Here is a 14,240-nt window from a genome sequence, read left to right as displayed (position 1 = left end):
CCCTTGTTCAAGAAGGGGAGTAGGGATAATCCTAGTAACTATAGGCCAGTGAGTCTCACTTCTGTTGTGGGCAAAGTCTTAGAGAGAATTATAAGGGATAGGATTTATGCACATCTGGATAAGAATGATGTGATCAAGGATAGTCAGCATGGTTTTGTGAAGGGCAGGTCGTGCCTCACAAACCTTATTGAATTCTTTGAGAAGGTGACGAAGGAGGTAGATGAGGGGAAAGCGGTAGATGTAGTATATATGGATTTTAGTAAGGCGTTTGATAAGGTCCCCCATGGTAGGCTACTGCAGAAAATACAGAGATATGGCATTGAGGGTGAGTTGGAGGTTTGGATTAGGAATTGGCTCTCTGGAAGAAGACAGAGGGTAGTAGTTGATGGCAAAGATTCATCTTGGAGTGCCGTCACTAGTGGTGTTCCGCAAGGATCTGTTTTGGGACCATTGCTGTTTGTCATTTTTATAAATGACCTGGAGGAAGGGTTAGAAGGTTGGGTGAGCAAGTTTGCGGATGATACGAAAGTCGGAGGAGTTGTAGACAGTGAGGAAGGATATGGCAGGTTACAGCGGGATATAGAGAAGCTGCAGAGCTGGGCAGAAAGGTGGCAAATGGAGTTCAATGTAGCTAAGTGTGAAGTGATTCACTTTGGTAAGAGTAATAAAAAGATGGATTACTGGGCTAATGGTAGACTACTTGGTAGTGTGGAAGAGCAGAGGGATCTTGGTGTCCATGTACACAGATCTCTGAAAGTTGCCACCCAGGTAAATAGTGCAGTGAAGAAGGCATATGGCGTACTGGCTTTTATTGGTAGAGGAATTGAGTTCCGGAGTCCTGAGGTCATGCTGCAGTTGTATAAGACTCTGGTGCGGCCGCTTCTGGAATATTGTGTGCAGTTTTGGTCGCCATACTATAGGAAGGATGTGGAGGCACTGGAACGGGTGCAGAGGAAGTTTACCAGGATGTTGCCTGGTATGGTAGGAAGATCCTATGAGGAAAGGCTGAGGCACTTGGGGTTGTTTTCTTTGGAGAAAAGAAGGTTTAGGGGTGATTTGATAGAGGTGTACAAGATGATTAGGGGGTTAGATAGGGTTGACAGTGAGAACCTTTTTCCGCGTATGGAGTCAGCTATTACAAGGGGGCATAGCTTTAAATTAAGGGGGGGTAGATATAGGACTGATGTTAGGGGTAGGTTCTTCACTCAGCGAGTCGTAAGATCATGGAATGCCCTGCCAGTAGCAGTAGTGGACTCTCCCTCTTTATGGGTATTTAAGCGGGCATTGGATAGGTATATGGAGGATAGTGGGTTAGTGGAGGTTAGGTGGGCTTTGATCGGCGCAACATCGAGGGCCGAAGGGCCTGTACTGCGCTGTATTGTTCTATGTTCTATGTTCTAAATGAAAGGGAAGGTGGTGCACTGGCTGAAATGCTGCCCAGGTCTGGCGTAAACACCCGACTCACCAGTAAATATAATTTGTCAAGCAAATGCTTGGAAAACAACTGGTTGTTCTGGGTAAAAATATTAGTGAGGAGCTGGGCCAAGTGTGCAATAGCTGTCTCTACTCACTCCCCAACCTGAGACATCTTGTTCCAAGCCATGTGCATCTGTCAGGCTTCCTGACATCCCAGAGAGAATAACTGCTGTTAGGACACCCACCATCCCACAGATACAATATAAAGGTGACTGTCCCAGCCACTCGTGCCAGGTACCTCATCAGAGGCTTTGCTCATGCACAAGCGGAGGTGTCACTAGGACATGAAACACATCAGCGACCATTATCGCTACTTCCTTCCAAATCTATTAAATTTTGAATGCTTGTCCCTGGTGAGCAGATCCCTGGCTGAGATGGAAGCAGGTTCATCTTGTCAATAAGCAACAGCAAACCTTCCCAAGCTGGAGGAGCTTCTGTGCTAAGGTGCCTGCTGTAGCTGGATTTCAAGGTATTACCTGAAAAATTGTCTTTGCGGACAACTGAGCATTCAGACTGCCATTAAGTGCGTAGGCACCGCACATAATTCACCCTCCCATGGGTTTTACATGCTCCTCTACCTGATGGCCTACATTTTATTTAGAAACGTCTTTAAAACTTCACAGGCATGAAGTGAGAGATTTGTCAAGGATTTGCTTGACATACTGATGGACAAATCAAAGGGATAGGGTCGGAAGATACATTCACACCAATGATTCACAACAGGCTCAAATTGAGAGCAGAGCAGGTCTGATGACATCAACATACCATTAAGATTGCTCCCTGGGGTCAAGGATCCACCTTGCTTCTGGGTGTCGTACGCTGGACCGATATTAGAAAGATCCTACAAGAGAGAGTTTCAAGCAGCAAGCCAGTTTCAGGTCAGCAAAACACAACATTGCGAGTTAAAGCATCTGACTGTGAGGCTTGAGGAATGAAAGATCTAAAGGCCTTCTCTTGAACTGGGAGGTTCCACGGTAGATCTCAACATTCTATGTGAAAACTAAAGTGCATCATTATTTCACTTCAGCTGTTTTTAATCCTGAGGTGGAAGCTTCTGATGGCTGCAGAGAGTTATTTTTTGGGAGTCATTTTTAAGTGTGGAGATGATGAGGGCTGATGCCATAGAGGGTTTTGACAAACATGGATGAGAACTCTCTCTTTGAGAGCTGTGTCAAACTCATTTGGCGTCACTTTTAGCGGGAGTGGGTAAAAGATAACATTCAGAAAAGAAAGTTTCTCGTCAATGTATATGTCAGCAAGTTTCAAGATGTTTTCTGATGCCAAGTGTCACTGTTCATCTCATGTTAGTACTGTCGCAGTTCCTTCATGTGCTTTGTGGGCAATAAAAGGCATTATTTTAAACCTGAATCCTTGTGATTTTATTCTTCCTGTGGGATTTTCTCTAAAGTTTCTCTTTAAATGTCAGCGGTCACTACAGAGCTTGCAATGATGGGGAGGAAGTGACAGTCAGCAACCACAGGGACGACAGGTGAGCAGGACTTGTTCAGCTATGGGTTTGGATCACGTCAATTCTGCAGAATATGGGAGAGGGGCCAGTCAAACATTCACTGGAATGATCAATACTGAAGGTACACGAGCATTGATAAGAGTTTCGGAAACACTTTAACTGAAGCAATGCGCAGTCAGGCAAAATCAACCAGAGTCCATGAGATGGATGTTAATGTTTTTTTTTGATTAATTCATGGGACAAGGGCATCGCTGGTTGGGCCCAGCATATATTGCCCATCCCTAGATGCCCCTTGACATGGTGGTAGTTAGCTGCTTTCTTGTACCACAATTGGTTATCCCACAATGCCCTTAGGGAGGGAATTCCAAGATTTTGACCCAGCACCAGTGAAGGAACGGCGATACATTTCCAAGTCAGGAAGGGGAGTAGCTTGGAGGGGAATTTTCCAATATATATGCTGCCATGATCTGCTAGACAGTAGAGATTTTGGGTTGAGAGGGTGCTGTCTCAGGAGCTGTGGTGTATTTCTGCAGTGCATCTTGTCCATGGTACACACTGTTACTACAGAAAGTTGGTGGTGGAGGAAGTGGATGCTTGTGGATGTGGTGCTCATCAAGTGGGCTGCTTTGCTCTGGAAGGTGTTGCTGCAGCTGCACCCATCCAGGCAAGAGGGGATTATTCCATGACATTGCTGAAGATGGTTATTAAAATGGTGCGGATCAGCTTGAAACACTGACCGAGGACAATTGGTCATGAGGGAATAAAATTCGGAATACTCTTCTGTAAGGCAATAGCTCTCAAACTAAATATTTGTTCAATTTCTATCGTTTATGGTCTTATTCCTTCATTGAACATTTATAGCTAATACATCAATGTTTCCTGACCAAAGAGTAAAGTTACAGCACAGATCACACAACTGAAGGATACATCAATATGGGAGATAGTTAATTATCAATTCACTCTTAAGAAAAAATCACAAAGCACTCACACCTGTAAAAGACAGAACATAAAAAAAGCCATTTGTCGGAGTGTTTGAACTTTCATAGTCTGTCCAACTGTTTTTTAAAACTGATATTTGAAGCAATCAGTTTAAGGTTATTCCCACTGACTTGATACCCAATGATTACAGTTTAATTCCCAACAGTTGCCTATCCTGGTGCCCAGCTCTGAACGCCACCTCCTATTTCGGGTGTTCTGTGAGCTGCTGAAGAGGAGCATCCTATGGAACCCTTTCAGCCAGCAGCTCTGCTTTACGATAGAAATTGTTGAATTTCTACATTAACCTCACTTTCCCAGTTCCTCACCATAGCTCTCAGCACCCCCCCATCAAAGCACCAAATGACTGTCGATCTCACTCTTACACTCAACATCTGAGCAGCTCCCGCTGTCCGGGTTAGACAATTCCAAAGCCACCCAACTGACTGCACATTTCAGTATGATAGGGCTGACTGCCTCACCGTGAGATGACAGCGTACTGTTCTAGGTTTCTCCTTACTGAGTTCGACAGCCTTTAAAAATCCACCACATCTCACCCTCCAGTAACTGTGTGCGTTTCAATGTGATGACCCATCATTCTTTGCAAGTTTGGACAAAGGGGATTCGCTCCATGAATCACTCTTGCTGAACAACCTGCCAACCTCATTCCTGCCTCAAGAATATCCTTTCTCATACTGGATGCCATCAGTCTTACAAGTAACGAGAGGGTAGAATTCCATGTTGTTGCAGTCTAAATGTCAGTCCAACATGGCATTACTGCTCTGAATACTGACACTGCTTTAAGAGTGTGCTCCACTCATCGAATCCCGACAGTGTGGAACGAGGCCTTTAGCCCATCAAGTCCACACCAACCCTCCATACAGCATCCCATCGAGACACATCCCAACTCTGTCCACTCTGTGCAACCCTGCATTTCCAATGGGAAATCCAGCCAACCCACACATCCCTGAATACTGCAGGGGAATTTCCCAGCCCACCTAACCTGCACATCTTTGAACTATAGGGAGAAACCTGAGCACCCGGAGGAAACCCACGAAGACATGGGAAGAATGTGCAAACTCCACACAGGCAGTCGCCTGAGGCTGGAATCGAACCTGGGTCCTGGGCGATGTTAGGTAGCTGTGTTAACCACTGAGCCAATGTGCTACCCAGTATCTCTCTTGTTCCCTTAGACATAAGCTAGCCTCTTACCTGGTCGAGCAAGCCAAACTTGGGGTAGTCTTCCTGAGGATCCTTGCTGCCTGGATCGGGATTCTCCTTGACCAGAAACACATCCCGCTCTTTGGTCTGAAATTTCAGAGGAACACAAAGTTGGTCATGGGGCTCCATACAATTTAACAAATGCACTCAGTCTTTATCGCAGGGTTGGGGAATCAAGGGCGAGAGGGCATCAGTTTAAGTTCAGAGGGGCAAGAGTAAAAGGGAATCTGAGGGGTTACCTTTTTTTTGAAACACAGAGAGTGGTATGCATGTGGAATGAGCTGCCAGCGAAAGTGGTTGAGGTGGGTACATTAACAACATTTAAAAGGCATTTGGACAAATACATGGATAGAAGAGGATTAGAAGGATATGGGCCAAGTGCAGGGAAATGGTGTGAGCGTTGATGGACAGTTTGGTCAGCACGGACCATTTCAGGCCAAAGGATATGTCTCCGTGCTGTAGGACTGTAGGGTGGAGAAAGAGGGTGGACAATGCACAAGGTCACACCGTTAGACAGCCCCTTCATTTCCATTTGCAAGTCTGTGCCACAATTACAAAAGAGGAATGTGCTCTTCCAATGCACAATTTAAAGGCTTCCAGATGTTGCAAAAGTGATAATACACCACTGAACAAGAAATGCTTCAACTCCTCCCCTCTTGTTCAAAATCAAGTCATTGTACCTCTGACCTAGAGGGCAAAAAGGGCCATGGGTTTGGTGTCTCCCACCCGCCTCCGAACAGCACAGCACTCCCTCAGTACAACGCTGGAGTATCAGTCTGGAATTCTGAGGGCTTGCTTCTGGAGCAGGATCCAACTGGTTTGGAATGCTTTGCTGTCACACCCCACGGGCCACACTATGAGTGCAGCCAGATGTCCTGTCTGCAGTGCAGTGCTGTGCTCCCAAAAGTTAAACTGCCCGATTGGGCTTCACTGCAGCTCAAATGGAAATAACACAAGTACTTCTCAAGAGTCAGCACAACTGAGATCCCAGTAACCACACAGTATTGCTCCACGATCAGATACACCCTTAACCTTCATTGTACAAGTACAACAATAATGTTTCAGTACCAGGTCACAACACTCATCGTATTTTACAAAACTAAACTCCAGCCACAACTAAGATCACATTCAGTGGAGAATGCACTCACCATGGTCTTCACAATGTTGTTTGGCCAAGTGATCTTGCTAGGTCGCTGTCGAGTCGTTAAACATTCCCAATATTTGTCAATGAAAGGTATAATATCCTGCAGAAAATAACAGGGCCAGATGCAAGAACAGGGGGTTTAAGTGAAGCCTCATATCATTCATCGTGACACACAAGAAATAAATAATGAACACTACAGAGGATTTATAATGTTATCACATGCCCATGTTGTCAGAAAAGCTAACTGTAACTTGCTGGGTCTTCAACAGCAGAGAGTGTTTCAGAAGTAGGTTGGGCATCTTGCCTATCCCCCTGTCCCCATTACTCTCTCCAAAGGTAGCTGCTTACACTGCGTAGCTATTTTCAAAATGCAAAATTATTCAAAGTGGTGTCCCAGAACCCTGGGATAGGGAGGCAGGGGGTGTGCAAGGAGAGGAAGGATTGGGCTGTCTGGAGGAAGGCAGCGGGAAAGTAGCAATGAGAGGAAGGAGGTAACTTGTGGGGTCATCCCTTGATTACAGTGCTCTCCTGTGTCCTTCTGCTCCCAGTTCAATCAGAATTGGAGACCCAGCAATGCAAATCGCAAGTTTAAATCTCACAAATTGCAGCCCCTTGCTTCTACTTCCTGTAGGCTTGTACCCCATTGACATGTGTGTGTTGTGGTCATTTTTAGCTCATGGATATCCCCAACTTTAATCACTGAATTATTTACAATTTCCATGTTTAAGTGTCTCCGCCTCTCTCCCTGCCTTGAAGAGTGCTCTCGATGACCTAGTGTTTAGGTTCCTCAGGGTCACCTCAGTTTTAAATGTGCAGTGTGAATGCATGTAACCATTATTGATCGTGCCAGCATTTGGAGGACCATAATACTGTTGAAGTTGGGAGGGAGGGACACTTGAGTGCAAACAATGTCAGCAATAGGAGCGTAACAGAAGTACAGACGGTTCTGCCACAATGCATCTTTCAGCAACGTGAGTTGGCTACAACACTACTGAAGACTTTCGACCATTATATGTAGAATGTGAACTTTCCTTCCACGTCTTGGGTATCACATGATTGGGGTGTCATTGGTTGGAATGGTGCTGCTATTACACCATTCTCTTATAATGTAGGAACGCAATGGTTGCATGGTCTCCCTCGTCATTTCTTCATTTTGGGAACCCAGCCCCAGCTCACCCTAAGTGTCTTCCTTATCCTCAGAGGCACAGTCTGAGGAACTGCAGGCCCTTCTGCACCAATTTCAGTTGTGCTGGTTTGTCATCGACTCATTTGTCGGGAATCAGACCCCTCGATCCAAACTAAACTGGTTCCACTTGCCTGTGTTTGGCCCAAATCCCTCCAAACCTTTCATATTTCTGTCCCTATCCAAACCGGTTTTAAATCGTGTTCCGTTTCGGCCAGCTCTGGTAATTTCAATGTAAACACTGGCCTCCAGATAACAAAATGACCAAGGACACAATTTATAAGTGTACTTAGCTGGCCAGCCTCTGTTGCCAGTACTTGACAGTTCTCTGCTGTTGTGAATCCATCCGGACCTGAATCCAACCCTTGCTCAGAGCTGAGACAGATGACTGCAGCAATCACACAGTCTGTGCTCCATTGCTGATTTTGGTGACATGTCCCACTCTGGGTCCAAAGACCATTCTGGAACAAGCTCCCCCACCCCAGCCCCAAAGCCCACAGCCTCAGGCCAGGAGACACAAATGTACAAGTGATACAGCAGCTCTGATGTGATGCATCTTGCTTTTTAAAAGATATTCATGCATGGCCATCACTGGCTGGGCCAGCATTTATCACCCACCCTCAAGTGCACTTGAGGAGATTGTGCTGAGCTGCTTCCTTTGAACCACTGCAGTTATTAGGGTGTACAAAGACCTACATTACTGCTGGAAAGGGACTTTGACCCAGGAACACTGAAGACACAGTGATCTCATTCAGGATGGGGAGTGCCTTGAAGGGGAACTTGCAGGTGCCCATATATCTGCTGCCATTGCCCCCCCCCAGAATGGAGAGCTCATAGGTTTGGAAGGTGCTTTGGAATGAGTTTTGGTGAGCTGTTCCAGCACAGCTTGGAGACGGGGCACATTATTGACTGATATGCCAATCATGTAGGCGACTTGACTGGATTCGAGATCATTACATCAAAGTCAGGCAGATTTAAACAATTCAAAACCTCAAGGGCAAGGAGCCATGTTCATTTTTGTTCTTTTCAATGACAAAGCATCAATAGCAGATGTCAGACAAGCAGGGCAATGCTTCCTGCCTGGATATAGTACAGGAGAAGGCTACCTAGCTCCTTGAACCCAGATAAACTTTCAGATCTCTGGTCAGCTGAATCCTACCTTATCCTTCGAGAACATGGTTTTGGGATGTTCATCCTGAGTCCGAGAACGCCAGGTTAGATTCGCAAGGCCGGTCAGACACATTTCCTTTAAATCTGCAGGGAAAGAAAAGACATGCATGTATACTGTGTCTTCTCTAACAGTGAACTTGTTCTGAACTGTATTCCCAGTTGCAGCAAACAATTCCCAAACAGCAGCGCTCCCAGAAACGGCAATGGAAAGGGATCAGCAAACCAGTTTCAACCATGCTGGCTGAGGGATAAGTATTGGTCAGCACACCCAGGGGAGTCCTTCAGTAGAAGGACTGAAAAGTCACATCAGGGTGAAACCTTGACTCTCCACAGATGCTGCTGACCTGCTGAATTCCTCCAGTACTTTCGCCTGGCTGGAGGACTGACACCAGGACTGGTCTCAATTCAACTCTCCAAACTCTGGAGTGAAGAGAAAATCTATCAGCTTCTGAAACTGAAAGGTTTGTGCTGCTCACTGCTGATGATAAGATCGAACCGAGGTGCTGACGAGGATTTGATCGAGCCGGAAAAGATAAACTGCCTCACTTGAAATTCAACTTGGTCTGTAGGCAGGAACGCCCAAGACCAAATCAAAGCAGCAAACAGCTGATGGTCACACACTGGTGCATGAACTTGGACAGACAAACACGGGGAGCACGTAATCAGTGGGGTTGGGAGTTTGAAGCTTATATTAAAAATCAAGCTCTTGTACTTGCGCAATTGTTTGAGATGTGAGTCCACAAAACACTTCCAGCAAACAAAATCAATCATCTCCAGCTGCCTTTACAATACAGAGTCACCACATCTCATTGGAACATTTTCACAAAATGTACTCGGACCACCAACACAGGACCCTTGGCATGATGAGCAAGCTTACTGGCTTGTTTTCGGAGGAAGTACGTGTTCCCGCTGTGGTGACAAATGTTGCAGTGGAAGATGTAGTTGGTCATGAATGGAAGGCATGAGCTGTGAACAACAAAGGGTAGCAATCAGAACAATAAACAATCCACCAACAAACACCACCTAAACATTCACAACAATAAACCATCCACCAACACACACCACCTCAACATTCACAACAAACCTGCACTGGCAGTTCAGTCAGTGTGAGGTGAAGGGATTTGAGAATTTCAGGTCATCACTTGATGAATATTGAAACATCCCAGACAGCTGGGAGATTTGCAAATGGGTTCTGTCTCGAGTCCATTCATAAGGCAATTTATACCCAAGTCCTAGCAGCCAATACCGAAGTACAGAAAATGTTGCTTTGTCTTCAAAATTGCACCCCTGCATGGGATCACATTCCTAAGTGTGAGCATGAATAGATTGAACATTTGTAAAGTGGAGACCCCTCTGTATTCCAAAGGTAAAACCCAAACCTGCATTAACATGCTGTGCTCAGTCATGGAGCCCACATTTGGCTTGCTGTAAAACTCCATTTGGTTCTCTCACGTCCCTCCTAGAAGATGTGTTAAATGTGGGGAGAAAGGTGGTCACTGGACAAGTAATCCAGACACCCGAGCTGCAGCAGTTTAAATTCAATCGTTATTCGTTTCAATTCCTAAAAACACAACTGGAATTCAAAAGCCAATCCCAAGAAAGACGACCATGATCCCAACTGACATTGAGCATGGCAAAGACACGCCAGCCTCAACTTTGTCCTTTGGGGTAGGACATCTACCATTCTTTGGGGAAAGCAAGGACTGGAGATCAGAGTTGAGGAGTGTGTTGCTGGAAAAGCACAGCTGGTCAGGCAGTGTCTGAGGAGCAGGAGAATTGACGTTTCGGGCAGAAGCCCTTCATCAGGAGTTAGGCTCATTACTGATTAAGGGGCTGTGCTTTTCCAGCAACACATCTACCATCCTTACTCTTCTGGGCCATTTGTGACTCCAGATCCAAAGCAATGTGTGTTGACTTGTGACTTTGAAATGGCCCTGTGAGACAACAAGTTGCATTCAAGACAGTCAATCACCATCACCATCTCCAAGGGAATCAGGGACGGATCACCAATGATAGTCATATCAGGAGCTAACCTTAACAAAGCCAGGGGTCCCAAGTATCATCTGAAGTCACCCTATCCTCCTTTCCAGCTAATTGCAATGGAAGAGTGGAGGAGGAAACGGAATGTTTCTTTCAGGAGTTGGGCCGAGGTAGGGGGATGGGTTTGGAGACACCTTCCCACACCAACTCTCCTTTCCTTTTCCACTTTACAATTCCAACTGTAACGAAAGACAGGCCATTCGGCCCAAGTGTTTCATGCTGACACCTGTGCTCCACAGAAATTTCCTGAGACCCATTCCACATCAGACCTCATCACCTTAGCCTTCCATCGCTTCCTCTTTGGTGGTTTACACAGCTTCCAACTCAACCAGACCTGTACTTTTCAACACAAACACTCCCTGTGGCACTGAACGCCACATTCTCACTATCTTGAGAGAAAAACTAGCGAAACTGGAATATCCCAGTGAATTTATTCATGATTCTGTCAGCTTTCCCACAACTGGAAATGTTTACTCCATGTCCATTCTTTCACACCCATTCAAAGACAAAGTCTAACAAATCACTCATCTGTGTGTCAGTATCCATAAGGCGGAGAGAGGGGAAGGGTGTTCAGTGCTTCTAGTTCACTACACCCTTTCAACTCCAGTACCATCCTTGTGAACCGTACTCCTTGCATCACCTGCAGTGTCTTTTTGTCTGATACAGAGTCGAGAGTGTGGTGCTGGAAAAGCACGGTGTGTGATACAGACATCAGGTGTGTGCACAGTCCCCTGATAGCAGCCTGGTCAAGGTGTAATTCAAGTCTCCATTGGCTTGCCTACATTTCAGTTCTACTCCTGGCAGCAGACTGTCCAGCTGAGGCAAACATTTTCACTTTACTCACCCAGTTACAAATGGCCAGGGTGATTTTGGAGGAGGGAAAAAACTAGGCCTGGAAGTGCACCACACATGAGGTAAGGGCACAAGAAAATCAAATGTATGTCATATCTGCATCTCCTTCTCTCACAGCCCAGAGGAATGCTGAAATCTGAATTGACCCTGCTGACCCACACACAGCCCGAGTTACATACGTAGTATCGAGCCCAAAGGTCTCTGCTGAGAACCACTTGATGCAGATGCCACACTGCAGCTCCACTCCTCCAAGGTGCCGAACAGTCTCGTCCTCTAGTGTCCCCGGTTGCTGGACATCAGTGGTCTCCGTGCTTTCACCAGCAGCCTCCTGGGAAAAGAAACAAGAGGACAACCTGAGCATCTGAGATGGACACCAGCAGCGATGCTACCTGATCTGTATGACAGGATTGTACCAGCTCCATCACAACAAAACACCAAAATGTAAACTGAAAGCACCGGACATACTGAACAGATCTGGCACTGGCTGAGGACAGAACAGGAATGGCACTCATGTCGAGTACATTCAGCACTCAGGAAAGCAAACATTGGCTCAAAACAACTGCAATCAACTAATACCCCAAACTGCACAAAAGCATTTACTCAAAAATGCACCCAGAGAAACCTGTGCTCTGCAATAAGATGAGGAAGGATAGCACAAGACAATGTGTTCTGTGCAGCTTGGAGCAGAGCTGGCAAAGAACTGGCTCTTCCTTGACCGCTGTCTCTCGTTAAGTAACCGACACGACTTGACAGATTGGAAGCTTCAACATTTCATGTTCTATTTGGTGCACACTTCATCAGATGTAATCCAAGATGGAGGACGGGAAACATTTCTGGCTGTGAGAGCTGTTCCTTTTTTTGAGGTATTTTAGGTGTTGGAGGTGATTTCCTCGAATTCCAGGAGCAGCAATTACTGTTTTATATGCTGCTGCATTGTTTTGGAACTTTGGAAAAAAAGTCAAAACAACAGCAGTTTAAAAGGGAGAAGAGCAGACAAAGGAAGCACATGGTGAAGACAGTGCAAGAGAGAGAGAGAGAGAGAGAGAGAAAGAGAATTTGCACAGTTACTGCCTTTGCTGTTTTTGAATTCACGTGTCACTGGACATCTGAGTGGCATGTGGGAAAATGAACAAACAGTGAATTTCACAACTAATCTTGGAGGAATTGGTTTGGGTGAAGTTCACAGCACAGAATCAGATAAGTTAATTGTTGTTTTAAGTCTGTCCAAGAGAAAGGCTGTATTAGTGAGTACAGTGCGTTCTTTCTTGATTATATGTTTTTGGAGAGAACTCTCTTGATTAAACTTGAAATATAAGCCAGAACTATTAATTTAACCTCGGGCAGTGTTTTGTAGAGGAATAAGACGGTTATTTTCTGGGTCTGCAGACTGTGAAAGAGCAAAAATGGCCTTTGCAGTGATATGTACTTCTTGTCAGATGTGGGAGTTTAAAGAGAGTTTAAGGGTTACTGCAGATTATATCTGCCATAAATGCTGTTGGATGCGAATCTTATCAGATCGAGTGGATCAGTTGGAGAGACAGATAGAAGCGATGAAGAATTTGCAACAGCAACAGTATGTGATGGATGGCCGTTATTGGAAGGGGGGAAAGTCTCAGATACAGTCACATAGAGGGGAAACTCCAGGAAGGGTGAGAGAGGTAGGCACCCAGTGCAGCAGTCTTTTGTGGATATACCCATTTCAAACAGGTATGCTGTTTTGGAAAATGTAGGGGGTGATGGATTCTCAGGGGAACGTAGCACGACCAGCCAAGCTTCTGGTATTGAAACTGGCTCTTATGCAACGAGGAGTACGCCAGGTTCCAAGAGAACAATTATGTTTGGGGATTCTGCAGTCCGAGGTACAAACAGACGTTTCTGTGGCCAGCCGAGAAAAAGCAGAATGGTGTGTTATTTCCCTGGTGCCAGGATCAAGGATGTCTCAGAGAGGGTGCAGAATGTTCTCACAGGGGAGAGAGGCCAGCAGGAGGTCATTGTCCACATTGGAACCAACAACATTGGAAGGGAAAAGGTTGAGATTCTGAAGGGAGATTAGAGAGAGTTAGGCAGAAATTTAAAAAGGAGGTCCTCAAGGGTAGTAATATCTGGATTACTCCCAGTGCTACGAGCTAGTGAGGGCAGGGATAGGAAAAGAGAGCAGATTAATGCATGGCTGAGGAACTGATGTATGGGAGTAGGATTCTCCCATTTGGATCATTGGAATCTCTTTTGCGGTAGAAGTGACCTGTGCAAGAAGGACGCATTGCACCGAAATTGGAAGGCGACTAATATACAGGCAGGGAGATTTGGTAGAATGCTTGAGAGGATTTAAACTAGTAAGGGGGGGGGGGGCAGGGAGATAGTGAGGAAAGAGATCAATCTGAGACTGGTACAGCTGAGAACAGAAGTGAATCAAACAGTCAGAGCAGGTGGGGACAAGGTAGAACTAATAAATTAAACTTTCAATGCAAAGGGCCTAACAGATGAACTCAGGGCATGGTTAGGAACATGGGACTGGGATATCATGGCAATTATAGAAACATGGCTCAGGGATGGACAGGACTGGCAGCTGAATGTTCCAGGACACAAATGCCACAGGATAAAAAGGGAGGCAAGAGAGGAGGGGGAGTGGCATTTTTTGATAAGGGATAGCATTACAGCTGTGCTGAGGGAGGATATTCCCGGAAATACATTGAGAAGGTGACGAAGGAGGT

The 14,240-nt window shown here is 45.7% G+C and overlaps 1 protein-coding gene across 3 annotated transcripts in view; it reads right to left on the bottom strand.

The window, feature by feature from the left end:
- The window catches only part of ash2l (ash2 like, histone lysine methyltransferase complex subunit), a 118,554-nt gene that overhangs the window by 24,589 nt on the left and 79,725 nt on the right, over positions 1-14,240 (bottom strand). For all 3 annotated transcript variants that reach the window (XM_072553916.1, XM_072553917.1, XM_072553918.1), the window contains exons 3-8: positions 11,709-11,857; positions 9,515-9,603; positions 8,627-8,721; positions 6,289-6,384; positions 5,132-5,227; positions 2,242-2,317 (exon numbers count right to left, since the gene is read on the bottom strand). In XM_072553916.1, the coding sequence (XP_072410017.1) occupies positions 2,242-2,317; positions 5,132-5,227; positions 6,289-6,384; positions 8,627-8,721; positions 9,515-9,603; positions 11,709-11,857 (601 nt within the window). The remainder of the gene's footprint in view (positions 1-2,241; positions 2,318-5,131; positions 5,228-6,288; positions 6,385-8,626; positions 8,722-9,514; positions 9,604-11,708; positions 11,858-14,240) is intronic.

Source organism: Chiloscyllium punctatum, chromosome 35 (genome assembly GCF_047496795.1).
Source record: "Chiloscyllium punctatum isolate Juve2018m chromosome 35, sChiPun1.3, whole genome shotgun sequence".
Lineage (NCBI taxonomy): Eukaryota > Metazoa > Chordata > Chondrichthyes > Orectolobiformes > Hemiscylliidae > Chiloscyllium > Chiloscyllium punctatum.
This window is presented reverse-complemented; position numbering and strand designations above follow the sequence as displayed.